General features: G+C 37.7%; 1 protein-coding gene across 1 annotated transcript in view; it reads left to right on the plus strand.

Moving 5' to 3' along the window:
• Positions 1 to 16,794, plus strand: part of wdfy4 (WDFY family member 4) — a 104,335-nt gene extending 87,541 nt beyond the window's left edge. Inside the window, exons 50-62 of the mRNA XM_062996169.1 lie at positions 355 to 472; positions 647 to 756; positions 1,638 to 1,791; positions 3,902 to 3,993; positions 5,002 to 5,214; positions 6,508 to 6,631; positions 7,329 to 7,486; positions 7,569 to 7,727; positions 9,416 to 9,595; positions 10,678 to 10,860; positions 12,327 to 12,423; positions 13,156 to 13,276; positions 15,852 to 16,794. Of these exons, the coding sequence (XP_062852239.1) occupies positions 355 to 472; positions 647 to 756; positions 1,638 to 1,791; positions 3,902 to 3,993; positions 5,002 to 5,214; positions 6,508 to 6,631; positions 7,329 to 7,486; positions 7,569 to 7,727; positions 9,416 to 9,595; positions 10,678 to 10,860; positions 12,327 to 12,423; positions 13,156 to 13,276; positions 15,852 to 15,918 (1,776 nt within the window). The 3' untranslated portion in view covers positions 15,919 to 16,794. The remainder of the gene's footprint in view (positions 1 to 354; positions 473 to 646; positions 757 to 1,637; positions 1,792 to 3,901; positions 3,994 to 5,001; positions 5,215 to 6,507; positions 6,632 to 7,328; positions 7,487 to 7,568; positions 7,728 to 9,415; positions 9,596 to 10,677; positions 10,861 to 12,326; positions 12,424 to 13,155; positions 13,277 to 15,851) is intronic.
• Positions 16,795 to 17,001: the final 207 nt, after the last annotated feature.

Here is a 17,001-nt window from a genome sequence, read left to right on the forward strand (position 1 = left end):
CTTCCCTCCTTTCCTTCCTTCCGTCCCTTCTTCCGACCTTCATTCCTTTCTTCCGACCTTCCCGACCTTCTCCCGACCTTCCTGTCCTTCCTTCCTTCCCTTCTTCCGACCTTCATTCCCTTCTTCCGACCTTCCTTTCCTTCCTTCCTTCCCTTCTTCCAACCTTCCTTACCCCTCTTCCTTCCCTTCCTTCCTTTCTTTTCTTCCTTTCCCCTCTTTCTTCCCTTCTTCCGACCTTCCTTCCTTCCTTTCCCTCCTTTCCTTCCTTCCTTTCCTTTATTCCTTCCCTACCTCTTTTGATAATAAATGATCTAAGACTGTATGTATATCTGTTTACCCTGTTTCTGTTTTCAGACACTGGATTTATCATCTCCTACATCGTTCAGGGATTTGTCACAACCGATGGGTGCTCAGACTGAGAAAAGGAAAGAAAAGTTTATTCAGCGATACAATGAAGTTGAAAGTAACGATGGTAAGATTTCGCATTGTAGGTAGTTTTTGACCAGCTGTGTACTCATGACATTCGGTGTATTTTAAAGGTGTGGTAAAGGATCTATATAATTTACTTTCATTACAAGATGCTTATTATAATTATAATTATAATTCATTCTGATGTTACTGTTTGGGATAATTTCTACTGTTGCAGGTGAACTGTCTGCACAGTGTCATTACTGCACACATTATTCTTCAGCCATCATAGTGGCATCCTACCTGGTGAGGATGGAACCCTTCTCTCAGATCTTCATTTCACTGCAGGTATTGTTTAGTTTCCTTGTTCTTGACTTTTTTGGAGAGTTTACATGACCTCTGTATATTTTATTTATTAACCAATAAAGTTTTATTATATATTGTCTAATTCTTAAATAAAGCCAAAGTCCAGAGTTTGAAAATGCAATTTTGCAAATAAGCTCCTAAATAAATAGTGCCATTATTTTTTGCCTTGTTGGGATTTGCGAGAACTCTATTGTTTTCCAAAACTGAATTAAATTGAGGATTTTAATATATATGCAAATAAATTCACTTGCATCAGTGGTATACAGAAACCACATTTTCCTCTTTTAAAATGCCTTATTTATAGGACATGAATCAATTGATTAAAATAAAATGTCATGCATATTTAATATTCACTATAATACAATACAAATATTAGCGTGACGCTCCACAATGATATTTTCCCACATATGAGCAGCTTTCTTCTGTACAGTAATATTCATAACAAGATTTGGGGAACTAACTGCATTTGCCATGTACAGTATTTATTGCTTTCATTCAATGAGGATAATCTTTTGACCACAAATTACATATGTTTTCTTTTCCTGAGATTTCCATCAGGACTAAATCGCACAGAAATGCCTCAGTCAATTCTGATGGATTTGTAATGTTTGTTTTTGGGCTGTATCTTTCTAGACACACATTACTCTGAAGCAGCATGCTTATTAAGCATATAGCAAAAAAAAAAAAATTAAAATGCACTATTGTTACAACACAGTGCCATCAAATACTGTGTTCTTTTGTTTAGGGTTGTTTGTGCTCAGTGACTCTTTCTGGTTTGGCCCAGGCTGGATGAATGTTGCTGATGATGGGGCTGTTGCCTGTAAATAGCTGGTTATGTGCTTGTTTTTGTGGGATTTGTGCAGGGTGGCTCTTTTGATGTTCCTGAGAGAATGTTTCACAGCGTGCAGAAGGATTGGGAATCCGCCTCCAAGGACAACATGAGTGACGTGAGAGAGCTCATTCCAGAGTTTTACTATCTGCCAGACTTTCTTGTGAACTCCAACAACTTTGAGTTTGGTGAGACTTATTCTTAGTTTGTGTTTAGACTACCAGCAAATGGGTTAATTAAATAACGTATTGGTACACACTTAAATATGTAATAAACTAAATAAAAACATGACCTGGATCACAATATTTTTATGTGGACACAACAAATGTATTGTAATAAAATCCAATCCAAGGTTTCCACACATCCCAAACATTTCCAGTGTGACTGTCTAACCAAATATGCATATACACTGATCAGCCATAACATTAAAACCACCTCCATGTTTCTACACTCACTGTACATTTTATCAGCTCCACTTACCATATAGAAGCACTTTGTAGTTCTACAATTACTGACTTTAGTCCATCTGTTTCTCTACATACCTTTTTAGCCTGCTTTCACCCTGTTCTTCAATGGTCAGGAACCCCACAGGACCACCAAAGAGCAGGTATTATTTAGGTGGTGGATCATTCTCATCACTGCAGTGACAATGACATGGTGGTGGTGTGTTAGTGTGTGTTGTGCCGGTATGAGTGGATCAGACACAGAAGCGCTGCTGAAGTTTTTAAATGCTGTGTCCACTCACTGTCCACTGTATTAGACACCCTCACCTAGTTGGATCACTTTGTAGATGTAAAGTCAGAGATGATCGCTTATCTATTGCTACTGTAAGGGCAGTTGTAGCCTAGTGGTTAAGGTACTGGACTGGTAATCAGGAGGTTGCCGGTTCAAGCCTCACCTCTGCCAGGTTGCCACTGTTGGGCCCTTGAACAAGGCCCTTAACCCTCAATTGCTTAGATTGTATACTGTCACAACTGTAAGTCACTTTGGATGAAAGCGTCTGCTAAATGCCGAAAATGTAAATGTAAAATGTTTGAGTTGGTTATCTTCTACACCTTCATCTGTGGTCAGACGCAGCCCATGGGGTGCTGTTGGCTGGTTATTTTTGGTTGGTGGACTATTCTCAGTCCAGCAGTGACAGTGAGGTGTTCAAAAACTCCATCAGCATTGCTGTGTCTTATCCACTCATACCAGCACAACACACACTAACACACCACCACCATGTCAGTGTCACTGCAGTGCTGAGAATGATCCACCACCCAAGTAATACCTGCTCTGTGGGGGTCCTTGGAGAGTCCTGACCATTGAAGAACAGCATGAAAGGAGGCTAACCAAGCATGCAGAGAAACTGATAGACTACAATCAGTGATTGTAGAACGACAAAGTGCTTCTATATGGTAAGTGGAGCTGATAAAATTGACAGTGAGTGTAGAAACAAGGAGGTGGTTTTAATGTTATGGCTGATCAGTGTAAGTTATAAAATAAATTCCAAATAAAAAAGCCTTGAGATTTTTCCAAACAGCTCAGCTTTTAAAGTACAAAAATGTAAGTCAAATATTTTTCAAAACACTGAAATTGCTAAAGAATTTGTCAGTTATATTTTTTTTATTTTTTAAATATTGTAAAATTATTATAAAAGTATTTTTAATTATTATATTATTATTATAAAAATTATAAGAATTTACAATGTAAATGCAAAGTAGACACTCATATTATTTATATTTGTTTTCATTTATTTGTATTTATGTATTTTTATTATTTATCTATTTAAATAAAGTACATTTTTGAATTGATACTGGTTTTAATGACTTTATACCACAAAAGTAAAAATAATAAATTAATACATTAAATCACTCATGTCAAATGTTTAGATTTGAAGTTTTTTTAGTAGTAGTGTCACATGTCTCATTGAATAGTATGCACGAAGAATAGCTTATGATTTTTATTAAGCTACATTTAACAACTGTTAACAACTGTAAACTGTTGTAAAAACTGTATATTTTATTGAGCTAGAAACAATTATTTGTTAGGATTTCTGGATAAACCCAAGTCTGTCGACTGTCATTTATTACAAAAGAAGGTACTGCTGAAATGATTATTATTCAACTTAATTAATCAGCTAGTAATGAGCCAATAAAAGTGATTACTTTAGTAAAAATTTTATCAATTTTTGAATTTTAGGTGTGTTCACACTTTAAATTATTCCTGGTAAATTGTATTCCAGGTTAAAATGTATGCTAAAAGAGGTCATTCTTAATTTTAGGACATTGCTTCACTATATTTTGTATGGGATTTCAGGCTGCATGCAGGACGGAACCTCTCTAGGAGATGTGGTGTTACCACCGTGGGCCAAAGGAGATCCACAAGAGTTTATCCGGACACACAGAGAAGTCAGTGACTTTGTTTAAAAGTGTAAATCTAATGCTAGTCCTGTCCTGTCTCTCATTCTGTCACATACAGAGGCTGTCAACATGGTGTGTGTGCATGGGATTTCTACAAAAACCAATAGCTATAGTATTTGTATCATGCAGAAACACATTTTCACAGTTGCATCCTGCTGGATGCATTTGGAAAGAGTTAAATGCTTCTGGCTCAGCTCTGGTTTGTGCTTTTTCAGAGATAATCGGCACTTGTTGAGTTCATCAAGCAAGCCCCATTACTCTATTTAAAGCCGTTGTCATTACACACTAACAGGGCCAATTCAGCACAACCACAATATCTGCACTCTCTCATAACTCCATTACTGAAGCCTGCTGCTTATTGGAATGAATGCTTTCTTTTTTTTCCTCTCTCCGTGCTATGCCTGCAGGCACATAAAGGCCAGGTTTTATCAGTTCCCAATCTACTGAGCAATATTTGTATTGTTTTTAGTTCACACAAAATGAGCTATTTTGTCTGTATTTGGCCTTCATATGCAAATGAACTAAAGACAATATAGGAAACTTCCAACGCTGAAAGATGTTGTTATAGTTGGCTGTATCTATTGGCTGAAAATTGTCCCATATTACAAATAGTCTTATTAGAAATGCTTTGGCCTTTGTGCTTCTTTTTAAAGTTATACCGATATACAGAAGGTAAGCAAATATAAGCCAACAAAATAATTCCTTAATTTCTTCTGTAATTTTGATGATACAATGTTTTAAGCATAATTTCAAATGGAATACAATTTGTACTCTGCGCCTTTATGATTATCTCAGTATTACAATGTGTCCCGTGTTCAAATTCTAACACATTTTAACCACATTTTAAGTTGTAATAAAAGTTTCTAGAAGACAATGTCATTTGTCAGCAAAAGTTATTATTAAATCATTTGAACTTTAATCTTGCTTTTGCTGTGTGTTGATGTTTTTACTTATTTTGGACTGTAATCACTACATGGACTTTTCCCCCCTCCCCAGGCTCTAGAGAGTGACTTTGTGAGTGCAAACCTTCACCTGTGGATTGATCTAATCTTTGGCTACAAACAGCAAGGTGTAGCAGCAGTTGAGGCCCTCAATACCTTCCATCCTTACTTCTATACCGACAAGCACGATGCTGAGAGTATGAAGAACCCGCTGAAGAAAAACACAGTCCTAGGCTATGTCAGCAACTTTGGTCAAATTCTCAAACAGGTACCTAGTAAAACAAACACAACTGCCTGCAATTTTGAGTACAAGAGCAGAACGACTTGGTTTTCCTCCCGACAGTTTATGGGGTATGAGGTTAAATGGTGTATAATAAGGGGATTAAAGACTGTCCACATGGTATTGTCATAGGGTTAGACATTTTCAACATGTCACTTTCTCAAGCTTGCCTCAAGTGCTGTTTTTGTGAAGTGGAGTTTTCTAGAAGCAACAATAGTAGCATCCATAAAGATTCAAAATTCAAGAGTTTATTATAAGCTGGGCACTCGGATGGCACAGCTGTAAAATACGCTAGCCCACTACCTCTCAGTGTTGCTATTAGCCAGTCAGGCATCTGCATGGACATGATCAGCTAATGTCCGAGGAGGAGCGGGTGGCCGAAACAGCCAAGCCATTGGAAGGTGAACTTGGTAGTGCACTCTCAGTATCGGTCCCAAGCCAGGATAAAAATGGAAGGGTTGCATCAGGAAGGGCATCCGGTGTAAATACTGTGAAATGTGGTATGCAGACTAGATCCACTATGGTGACGCCCAAATATGGGAGCAGCAGGGATGAAAAAAATGCCTTGCAACCCAAGCAAACAGTTGCTTTTTACAATGAAATTCCTACTCTGCACAAATTCCCATACTACATGGTACTAAAATAAAACATTCTAAATTCATTTATTCATTCATTTTCTGTTTTATCCCTGCTTTATTCTATTCATGGTTGTGGTGGGTCCAGTTTACTGGGTGAAGGGTAAGAAACACCCTGGATAGGTCGCCAGCCCATCACAGAAAACCTTATAAATACTAAGTACATTTGAATTTATAATCTGTGGAGCGTGCAATTAATTGGCGTCCTGTCCAGGGTATGTCTGCCTTGCGTTTAGTGTTTCTGGGTGAAATCAAACTCGCCACAACCCTGACCAGGAGAAAGCAGTTAATGAAAATGAAAAAAAATAATCTCCAAACGTTGCAGTTTAGCAGCAATAATCACTTACTGATTAATAAAAGAAATTTATGATGATTTCTGATTGAAATTATTGTTACCGGGAAGAGTGGAAGAGTAGTAGGTAAAGCTTTGGGTTGTCAATTAGGTTGTGGGTTCACATACCGGCTCTGCCATGCAGCCACTGTTGGGCCCATGAGCAATGGCTGACCCTGCACTCTGACCCAAACTTCCAAACAAGCTGAGTTACACAAGAAATGAATGTCATTGTACTGTACATGTGTATAAGTATAGCTGACAAATAAAGCCTCTCTGTTCTTCTAATTCAAATTCTAAATGTCTATTTGGCAGCTCTTCACAAAGCCTCACCCCAGCCGTAACGCACACAAGAACTCTGTGAACAAGGAGGCTAATTACATCACTCCATTTTTCTTCAAACTGGACAAACTGAAGCCCTCTGTCCAGCCCATAAAAGGTACTGAGCACCGAGTCACAGGCCATGGCTTCAACAGGAAATAATGCAGCGCTCTGCCTGAGAAATACTCCCATTTAATCATTCTTAGCAACCTTATTATTTTATCCCACCCTCAATTATTTTTTTACAAGATGAGGTCATGTCCGCTGGGAGCAATAGAAGCTACAGGGAAGAAGATGCTGGCTAGACTGTTCATGGGCTAATTTTCTCAGGCAGAAGGGCAGCAGCTTATTCTATTTGTTAGGTGCATCTTGATGATGCTGCCACTGAGGCTTATTTAATAATCTGAATATCCCAAAAGGGTCTCTCTGCAAAATGAGATGAAAATTCAAACTCTCTCTCTCTCTCTCTCTCTCTCTCTCTCTCTCTCTCTCTCCCCCCTCTCTCTCTCTCTCTCTTTCTACTTCATTTTCTCCCTTTATCTCTCTCTCACTGTATTCCTTTTTTTTACTTTTTCCTTCATCTCAGCTAATCAGTTTGTCCATTCAAATTATGTATGTACAGTATTTAAACAGCAACTGTTTTCAGATTAGATGAGGTTGCATTAACCAAACGGTATAACAAAAAATTCAAAATAATTAAGCCCTTGACTAAGGGGTGGAGTATGAATACTAGAATATGCCTTGATTGCATAATATGTGTACAGCAATAATGAGCTGAGATGAGAATAATGAAACGTGTCTTTGCGTCTATCTAGAGCTGACGCGCGGGCCCGTCGGTCAGATCATTTGTGGAGAGAAGGACTTATGGGTCGTGGAGAAGAATAAGTTGCTTATACCTCCTCTCTGGAATATTTATTTTTCATGGGGTTATTACGACCACACATGCTCATTTGGCAATTACGCGACTGAGAAGGTGTTTATACATTTTCATTCATTCGTTCATTATTGTATCAGTGATTGTGACTTACTTACAGTCCTTGTGCTTTGGGTGTCAGGACTTTGCGGTGTGGGAAGGACTGTCAGATTGGGGAGAGGTCCTGTGTGCTGACTGTCCCAGCAGTAATATCATCATCACAGCTGGCAGCAGCACAGTGGTGTGTGTGTGGGATGTCTCCGTCAGTAAGGACAAGCTCAAACACATGAAACTCAAACAGGTTAGTGACCCTGTTATATTGATTTAACTGATATTTTTACTGCTCTTTTTTCACTTGTTAGCACTGAAGTAATCTTCATTACCAAAACATAATACATCTATCAAGGTCAAGCAGTGACAAGTAAAGAAGTAAACTATGCAGTCAATTCTGCAGTGTAGTTGATATTATGATGGAGTGGTTCTTTTAATTCTATTAAGTCAAATGTTTATGTACATCGTATTTGGGATATATGTTTGTTATTCTTAGAATTTCTATGGTTTTTGCAAGTGTTATTTTTATCATGTAAATAAATGACCGGATAATCTAATTCTCACAAAAGTCAAACAATGAATATAGGGTTTTATAATGTTGTTTAACTTTGTGGCATGGCCTCCTAATCCTTTGTTATTATAATTATTCACTATAGCTGGTAACTTTTTGTGCCCACATAAATAGTTGTTATTTGATTGCATCCATTAAAAGATAGTCTACATTTAAACAAGCTTGGGGCTCTCGTGCAAGGGAAAAAACCCTTGTTTTTTTCTTTTCTTTTGGTGTTTGTAATTTTTTATGTGCAGCATGGATGTACAAGTGTGTGGTAGCTGTACAAATGTAGCCCACTTGCAGCCACTACATTTTTCCAGTGTCCCCAAGAAGCACATTTTTTAAAACTTACCTGTCAGTAACTGGTCTACACTCTGGATAAAGCTCTCGTTGGCACATCATCCAAAATGGTTTTATTTTATTTATTGTTTTCCTTTTTTGTCTGCATTATTATTAGTGTTACAGACTTCTGTTATACTGGGGTATTAGGTTCTGCACTATTGATGGACCCCCAGTATTGCTGTACATTTTTAAAAACAAATGGTATTTAATTAGAGTGACTTCAATGTGATCTTTTCAGGTAGAATAACAACCACTCTTTTGATAAGACTTCTCACAAAACCTTAAAGTATGTCTGTAGAGATGTTTGTAAAAAAATGTGAAGCCGCTCAGGTGGCACAGCGGTAAAACACGCTAGCACACCAGAGCTGACATTTCAAACTCGTCGATTTGAAACTTAGATCTGCCATCCGGTGGGTGGCAACATGAACAACGATTGGCTGTTGTTCATACAGGGTGGGAGCCGGAGCCGGGACCTCATAACTGATGCAATTACGACCTCTGCTGGCTAAATGATGGCGCCTGCACAGAGTCGAGGAATAATGTTTTGATCAGGGTGTGGCTCTCCGTACACAAAGCTGATTCGCATATGAACTCACCTTGTGCAGGTGAAAAGATGCAGTCGGCTACTGCACACGTATCAGAGGGGGCGCGTCAGTCACGCTCTCCTCAATCAGGAGTTGAGATCAGCATCGGTAGAGAGGAAGCATAATGCAATCGGGGAACTAGATACGACTAAACTGGGAGGAAAATCTGGAAAAATGCAAAAAAGTGAAACTGTTAAAATACTATAATATTTTATTATACTACAATTAAAATAAAATCATACAAAACATCATGTTTTTAGTTTTATGAAAAAGCAATAATGCAAAAATTTTAATTAAAAAAATTCTGTAAAAATTCTGTCAAATTGTGTACATTAAATTCATACATTTATATGGTTCGGCCCCTAGAAAAATGGTTAGTAAGTTCACATAGTGTACAAGGTGATTATACTCAGTAAACATAGATGTTGGAATAAGGTGTGTGTTTTATCTAAATTGCAGGTTTTATATGGACACACGGACACAGTGACATGTATTGTAGTGTCTGAGGCCCACAGTGTGATCATTAGTGGCTCAAAGGATCAGACGTGCATCCTGTGGGACCTGGAGGAGCTCAACTACATTGCCCAGCTCCCTGCACACTCCTCCGGTGTGTCTGCTTTAGCCATCAACGATCTGACTGTAAGTGTCCAGACATTTACCCTAAAGCAGCGGTTCTCAACCTTTTTCTCCCAGACCCCCTGTGTTCCAAGAATGAATGGAAATATTTTGGTATTTTCTGATTTTGGTTGATATAGTGCGTTTACTTCTGGTGAACTGGTGGTGGGAGCTTTTTTTTACCTTCTACTTAAGCGTGATCTGCGTTCCCAGCTGAATCTGAATCATTAGTAGTCGTCGTCTGTTGACTTTTGCACTTGTGTGGTGGGCAAATGAAATAAACCCAACGTAGGCTACAGGCAGTTTGAAAAAGATTATTATGCTGCTCAGGTGGCGCAGCGGTAAAACACATGCTAGAACACCAGAGCTGGGATCTTGAATACATCGTATCGAGTCTCAGCTCTGCCTGCCAGCTAGGCTGAGTGGCCACGTGAACAACGATTGGCCTGTTATTCATATAGGGGTGGGATATTAAGCCGGATAGGGACTCTCTCATGACAACTACAACCTCTGCTGGCTGATTGATGGCGCCTGCACAGAGACGAGGTGACAAGATGCATATGGCTGCTGCCCATGTGTCGGAGGGGGCATGGGTTGGAGAGGAGTCATGACACAATCAGGCAATTGGATGCGCTAAAGTTGGGAGAAAAAGGAAAAAAATGCATAAAACTATATATATATATATATATATATATATATATATATACTGTATATATATATATATATATATATATAAATAAATTATTATTATGACATCACAAGAGATCTCCCATATGCCAATAGCCTACTGATTTTTCCGTCCCATAACGTGATAATTTTTTTACTCTTTTTATTTAAATGCACCGGTATCACCTCTAGGCTTACTGATGTCCCACTGGTCGAAATCCTCCTCCACTGCTGACTCCCCCCACCACATTCTCCCATCCCACCTGCATAATTCCATTAAGGACACATCCTTCCCTCCATACTTGAGCCAAATTCTGTGCAGCCCCCTCTAACTCCTGCACTCTTGGGCCGCTAAAGCTTACATCATCCTTTCTCTGTAGCATCAATAGTTCAAGCCCAATTAATGTTAACATTCGGTCCACAATTTTTCTTTCTCCTAGGGTGAAATTGTGTCATGTTCTGGGACAAATCTGTATCTGTGGACGATGAAAGGTCAGCTGCTGGCCTCTGTAAACACCCCCTATGGACCGGAGGGCAGCATCCTGTGCTGCTGCTTTACACAGAAGTATGAGTGGGACCCACGTAATGTCATCATTACAGGCTGTGCAGACGGGATCGTCAGGGTGAGTATCCAGTGAAGTCTGAGGGGAGACTTCAGCTATGGCAGCCAATGAATAGGGTTGTTTCAAACCTAATTGGGTGTGTCAAACAATCTGTGATATGCAAAGAAAATTATTTAATTATAATGTATTTGTATTTATGCCATGAAAGGCATTATTTTTCACATTTCCTATTGAATTAATAACATGTATGCTACACATACTGATTTCTGTGTACAATAACCTATTCTAACATCCTCCTTCACTGCTGGTTCCACCACCACTTTCCCCCATCCCACCTGCATCAATCCATTCAGTTCTGATATTTCTTTATCTGCTCGTCCTCTTAATCCATCAGCTCAGTGTCCTGCTGACAGAACCTTTAACATGTTGAAAAAGGGGAGGACCCATCTTTTTCCTTCAACACTGAGGCCATAACCTATTCTAACATCATGATACTCACATTAAGCCACACTTCTGGAAATGGCAGGGCCTAAGTTGCAAGGGTTTAAATCCCAGGCTGGGCCTACAAATACAGAAGGCTCATGGTGTTTCATGAACCTAGCCATTGGCTGGTCCCAAGACTGAATAAATAATAGTGTTGCATCAGAAAGCACATCAGGCATAAAAACTGTACCAAATCAAAGATGTAGACTAAGGATCTGCTGTGGCGACCCCTAATGGGAGCGGCCAAAAGAAATCAGCATCATTGGTATGTATAAAAAAAAAACAAAGAGTAAGTTGATTACAGCAGGATGAAGTTTTGTTCTACCTAGTTCACATTCATTTTTACCAACTGTTTCATTCTGGTCAGGGACACAGTGGGTCTGGGTTCATACAGAAACAATGACAACATGACAGACATATACAGTAACTCATGACAGTTAGCAACCAGAGGCGATTATTGAACCAAATCCCCAGAAGTCATGGAACTATATGCCCTTCCTGTACTCTCTTTGCCATGACCACTAGGACAATGCTACAAAGTAATAGAACTGATACTCTGAAGGCTGAAGGTGTAAGCATCATAAAAATGACCACTTTGGCTGGACCACAGTCCATCTCCTTTAAACACATTCTTCAGCTTCAGGCAGTATTGATGCCTAGAACAAATTATGAGTTTTTAAATGTAGATAATAGAAAACAATTCCCATAATAGTAAATTCTGTACACGGGTAATAAATCTTCCCTTTGAGGCTTTGTCGGTTTAATAGTGAGGTAATACGGCTGCAAAATATTTAAATATGATGACTGTGGAATTGAAAAAAGCCTTACCTGCTGGGATCTGGAGTCCCAAGAAAGCACTGATAGTAACATATGCTCACTTTAGATGAGCTAAGAGCAGTTATTAAATCAAAATGGGTTCTAAATTAGGCATCAGATTGGAGCACAGACCTGTGCTACATCAATGGCGCTCCAATTTGATTTATGATTATAGCCTCTATTGTGTTTGATTTTTTTTCTTCATTAGCTGTGTGGCTCTCTCGCAGATATGGAAGACTGAATATACAAAGGTACAATTACCTGGACACGAGGAACATTCCGAGTCTCCGGGGCATGCTGTACCTCCGTCTGCAGAGGACACGGGTAACACTAATACACTTCACCTTAACAGCAGCATTAAACAACAGCCTGGATTTTCTCCAGTCTGTAAGTTGCCTCTGGCTGTGCAGGATTAGATTGGCTGGTTATAAGCCTATTTCAAACCATGAGCTTCTCTACTGCATCTATTGCGTCGTTCCATGAAAACAATATAACAAAAATTGTCTCGTAGTATTGGGAAGAGGAACACTATTATGGGATAAAATGGTTATATTTTTTAATATCTGCGTAATGTTTGAAATGAAATACTGCTAATAAAACACAAGGCATCCTTCAAAAATGCTGCTCTTAAATTCAATTACACTGCATCTACTCTTAAGTGTCACGGCTGAGGTTTCCAGCTGAAAGTTTGACTTGGAGGGATCCAAAGAAAAGTTCATAATTGTGCACCGTTCTTGTGTGCCATTAGGGCTAGCTGCAAGGAATTATGGGGCAAAGTTATTAAACATACAGCCGGTAAACACTGATGAGCAATTTCGCTGATGTAGGCATGCAATTTAGAAAGCAATAATACCCAAATCCAATTTGGTGCGCATTGGTTACAGCACAGCGTCAGAGCATATAAGTATCACAACACACAAATTAAATTGGGGGGAACTCTTTGTAACAGTGAAAGCTTTATATTAGATGTATTTTTCTCAATTTAACAACATGCTGACCATTAATAAAAGCAGCAACTTGTTTCTCACTCTTAGGCTTGTTGTGTGCTTCTCTTAGAGCTCAGCCGTGCGAGGTGGGAGAGACACCTGGTGCTGTGTCGAGAGCTGAACCGGAGTCAGGTCATCACACGACGCCGCTACAGAAGCAACCCTGCCGTCACTGCACTGGCCATATCCAGGTATGACCAGAATTAAATTGTTTACACGGATAAAGACGTGTCCCTGGACTGTGGGCTGCTTGAATTGATTTTCTATGCTAACGTTGTTAAGGTTAAACCATTTAAAATAATCTTGGTAAAATAATGAATCATTTTGAATGGCCTACAAACCTTTACACCTCTACCCTCATTAAAACACTATATTTAAATATATAAACATTTATGTTTGGCAGTTTTAAAATGCCCCCAGTTTTTGTCATTCTTAATGGTACATTTACACATTCACATGTACCAGGTATTAAACCGGCAATTTAAGACTATGTGAGAAAGCACCCTAGGGTCTGCAGTCAACTGAGAACAAACCCAGTACATTTGCTGAATAAAATATCAGGCCACAAATGCAAACATGCAGATACATAAACTGTATATTATTTCAGAACAGCTTCAGTTATATCTGATGTGGATTTCATATGGTGTTGGAAACCTTCCTTCAAGATTTGGTCCATATTTACATTATCATCCCTTCTGATGATGCATTCCAGATCAGGCCATTGAAGTTAAGTGACAGTCCAATGAGTTGCTGGTCATTTATACCAGTGTAGGGTCATTCTTGTCCCCAATGTCCACTGTTTGATCTTGTTTTTATACACTGCCATCTTTTGGTATTTTAAAAATGGAATCAACCTGACGCTCACTGCATTCACCTGCCAGTAAAGACAGAAATAAACCCTTGTTTTCCACACAGAAATTTTTTTTTTTCCAAACTTTTGTCATGGTCAATATTTATAATATTAATATTCTGATTTCAGCTACTTCTGAGATACAGCCAGCATTGTTTTTGACTCAGTAGTGTGTTTTCACACTTTTCCTTCTTAAATGAAATTTGGTTCGGGTGATCGTGTAATCAGTAGCTCATGAGGTAAACCTGTGTTGGACACTTAAATGGAATGACTGTCATACATGCTGAAAAAAATAGAGTGGTCTCTTAATTTTGTGTGTGTGTGGGTGTGTGTATACCGTTGCAACCTGAAATATGCAACCCCCTCAACCTAAATAAAAGGTATTTTGGTGTCGTATATAAAATTAAATTTAAATATATAGTATATATAACAATCAGTCTCAGTAAACAGAGAAAGATTTGTTATTAATTCATACAAGCATTTTTGATAAATTAAGAAATGAGAAACGTCTGCAGATTATAGAGAGTTAAACGTTTCAGAGTTCACAAGTTCACAGCTAATAAACAAACAAACTGTAAGAATATTTTGTCTCAAGATGAATTTGCCATTAAACCATTATCAGGTTTTTTTCCATTTAATTGATTGGTGCTAATACAATTATCTGTTTACATTAGGTGTATAAATCTAATGCTGTTATTTTGTGGATAACAAGCCATTAAATGCTTGAAGCTAAGCATAAACTATGCTCAAATGTAGCATGATATGACTTTTAATATTTTAAAGCATCCTATGAATTTTATATTTTTATATTTTTATCTTATTTTGTGATGTACCCGTGTGTGTATATTATTACAACTGAAAATACTCCACCTTCTTAACTTAATTACAGGGTATTTTGGTGGCATCTATAAAATTTAATAAAAATATATAACAGTAAGTCTCAGTAAACAGAAAAAAAAATTTTCATACAAGCATTTTTCATAAGTTGAGAAATGAAATGCTTGAAACTAAGCATAAATTACGCTATTTTGGTGGCGTCTATACAAGTTCACAGCTAATAAACAAACCAACTGTAAGAACATTTTACAAGAACAAGAGGAGTTTGCCATTAAACCATTATCAGGTTTTTTTTGTTTAATTAATTGGTGCTAATACAATTATCTGTTCACATTAGGTGTATAAATCTAATGCAGTTATGCTTGTATTACATGTCATTAAATGCTTAAAACTAAGCATAAATTATTGCTTGAATGTAGCATGATCTTTTTTTGTGTTGTACCCGTGTGTATGTGTGTATTGTTGCAACTGAAAATATTCAACCCTTAACTTAATTAGAAGGTGTTTTGGTGGTGTCTATGAAATGTAAGAAAAAAATAAGTCTCAGTAAACAGAGAAAAAATTTTGATTGATTCATACAAGAATTTTTGATAGATTGAGATATGAGGTATGTCTACAGATTAAAGAGAGTTAAACATGTTTCAGAGTTCACAGCTAATAAACAAACTGTAAGAACCTTTTATCCCAAGAGTAGTTTGCCATTAAACCATTACCAGGGTTTTTTTATTTTAATTGATTGGTGCTAATACAGTTATCTGATTACATTAGGTGTATAAATCTAATGCTGTTATTTGTGGATAACAAGCCATCAAATGCTTAAAACTAAGCGTAAACTATGCTCAAATGTAGCATAATATGACTTTAATATTTCATAGTCTCAGATGAATCATATATTGTGTTATATTTTGTTATTTTGTGTTGTACTCAGTTATATATGTTTATTTTATTGTTTATTATTTTATTGCTGCTAGTCTCACTGAGAGCTTTATATAACTACAATGACATTAATGTTTTATCATGTCTTATCTATCTATCCTATTGAAATACATATACTTGTGTGTGTGTGTGTGTGATGGCAGGACTCATGGCACATTACTGGTAGGTGATGCCTGGGGCAGGGTGTTCAGCTGGACCTGTGAGGACTAACGGAAGGAACAACTAAATACATATCAAGCATAGATGAGCCATCAGTATCATTCAGCATGGACTGCTGCACCACTGCTGTGTGAGGGATGACACGTGCTTTCTCGGATGCACTGTGGGTTCTCGATTGAGCCTGAAACACAAGACTGCTTATTTAAGAAATGTAGGATGCTGCAAATGTGGTGTGTGTGTGTGTGTGTGTGTGTGTGTGTGTGTGTGTGTGTGTGTGTGTGTGTGTGTGTGTGTGTGTGTGTGTGTGTGTGTTTGAGCCACAGGCTAAATCAGTTATCATGGGTTAGGTTTTTCCCTCCGTCTTTCTGAATGATCTTACAGCTGAAAGATGTTTATTTTAAAAACAATCTGTTTGATATTGAAGGCCGGCTGTGTTTCAGCCGTGTGTTATCTTTACTGTAGACTGTTTTTCTTTCATGCTTCGTGCCAGTTCATTTTTATATTGTATAGACATGTTTTAGTGAGCTGCAGGCTTCAGAAAATCATAACCAGGTTATGAATATCATAACCTATTATTTTAGAAAGTTCTATCACATGTAAATATGTCATGTGAATACAGTTTAAGTGTTATGTTTTTTATAGTTTACTGTTAATGAGTTGTTATGTCAGCTAATTTGTATTGTATCTAATGGTACTAATGTTGATAATATATGGACCTTTTAAATATAAATAAAAACTCTGTATTTGGTCCTGCTGTTCCTGCTCTTCTTTTAAAACTACAGGGATCAGAAGGGCTGACTCATCCCTATCAGCTCGAAAGGGAGTGTTTTGGTTTTTTTTTCTTTCCCTGTGTGCTCTAAGAAATGCTTAGCCAGTACTTCGTCTTATACCCACAGTGATTTACAATTGATTTCTACAGAAATGTCATTGCTCTTATAAATAAGTTGACATGTAATGTTATGGATTCACAATAAATTGTAAAAAATAATTTATGCAGATGTTGGCAAAAATATTTGTACACGTCCACCTTCTTGTAAGAAAAACCCCTTAGCTGTCTCTAAATTGATTTAAATTCATTAAGTTCATTTCACACTGAATAGAACAGAAACGTAATATTTAATTTACAAATCAATG

This window comes from Trichomycterus rosablanca, chromosome 5 (assembly GCF_030014385.1).
Source record: "Trichomycterus rosablanca isolate fTriRos1 chromosome 5, fTriRos1.hap1, whole genome shotgun sequence".
NCBI classification, from domain to species: Eukaryota; Metazoa; Chordata; class Actinopteri; order Siluriformes; family Trichomycteridae; genus Trichomycterus; species Trichomycterus rosablanca.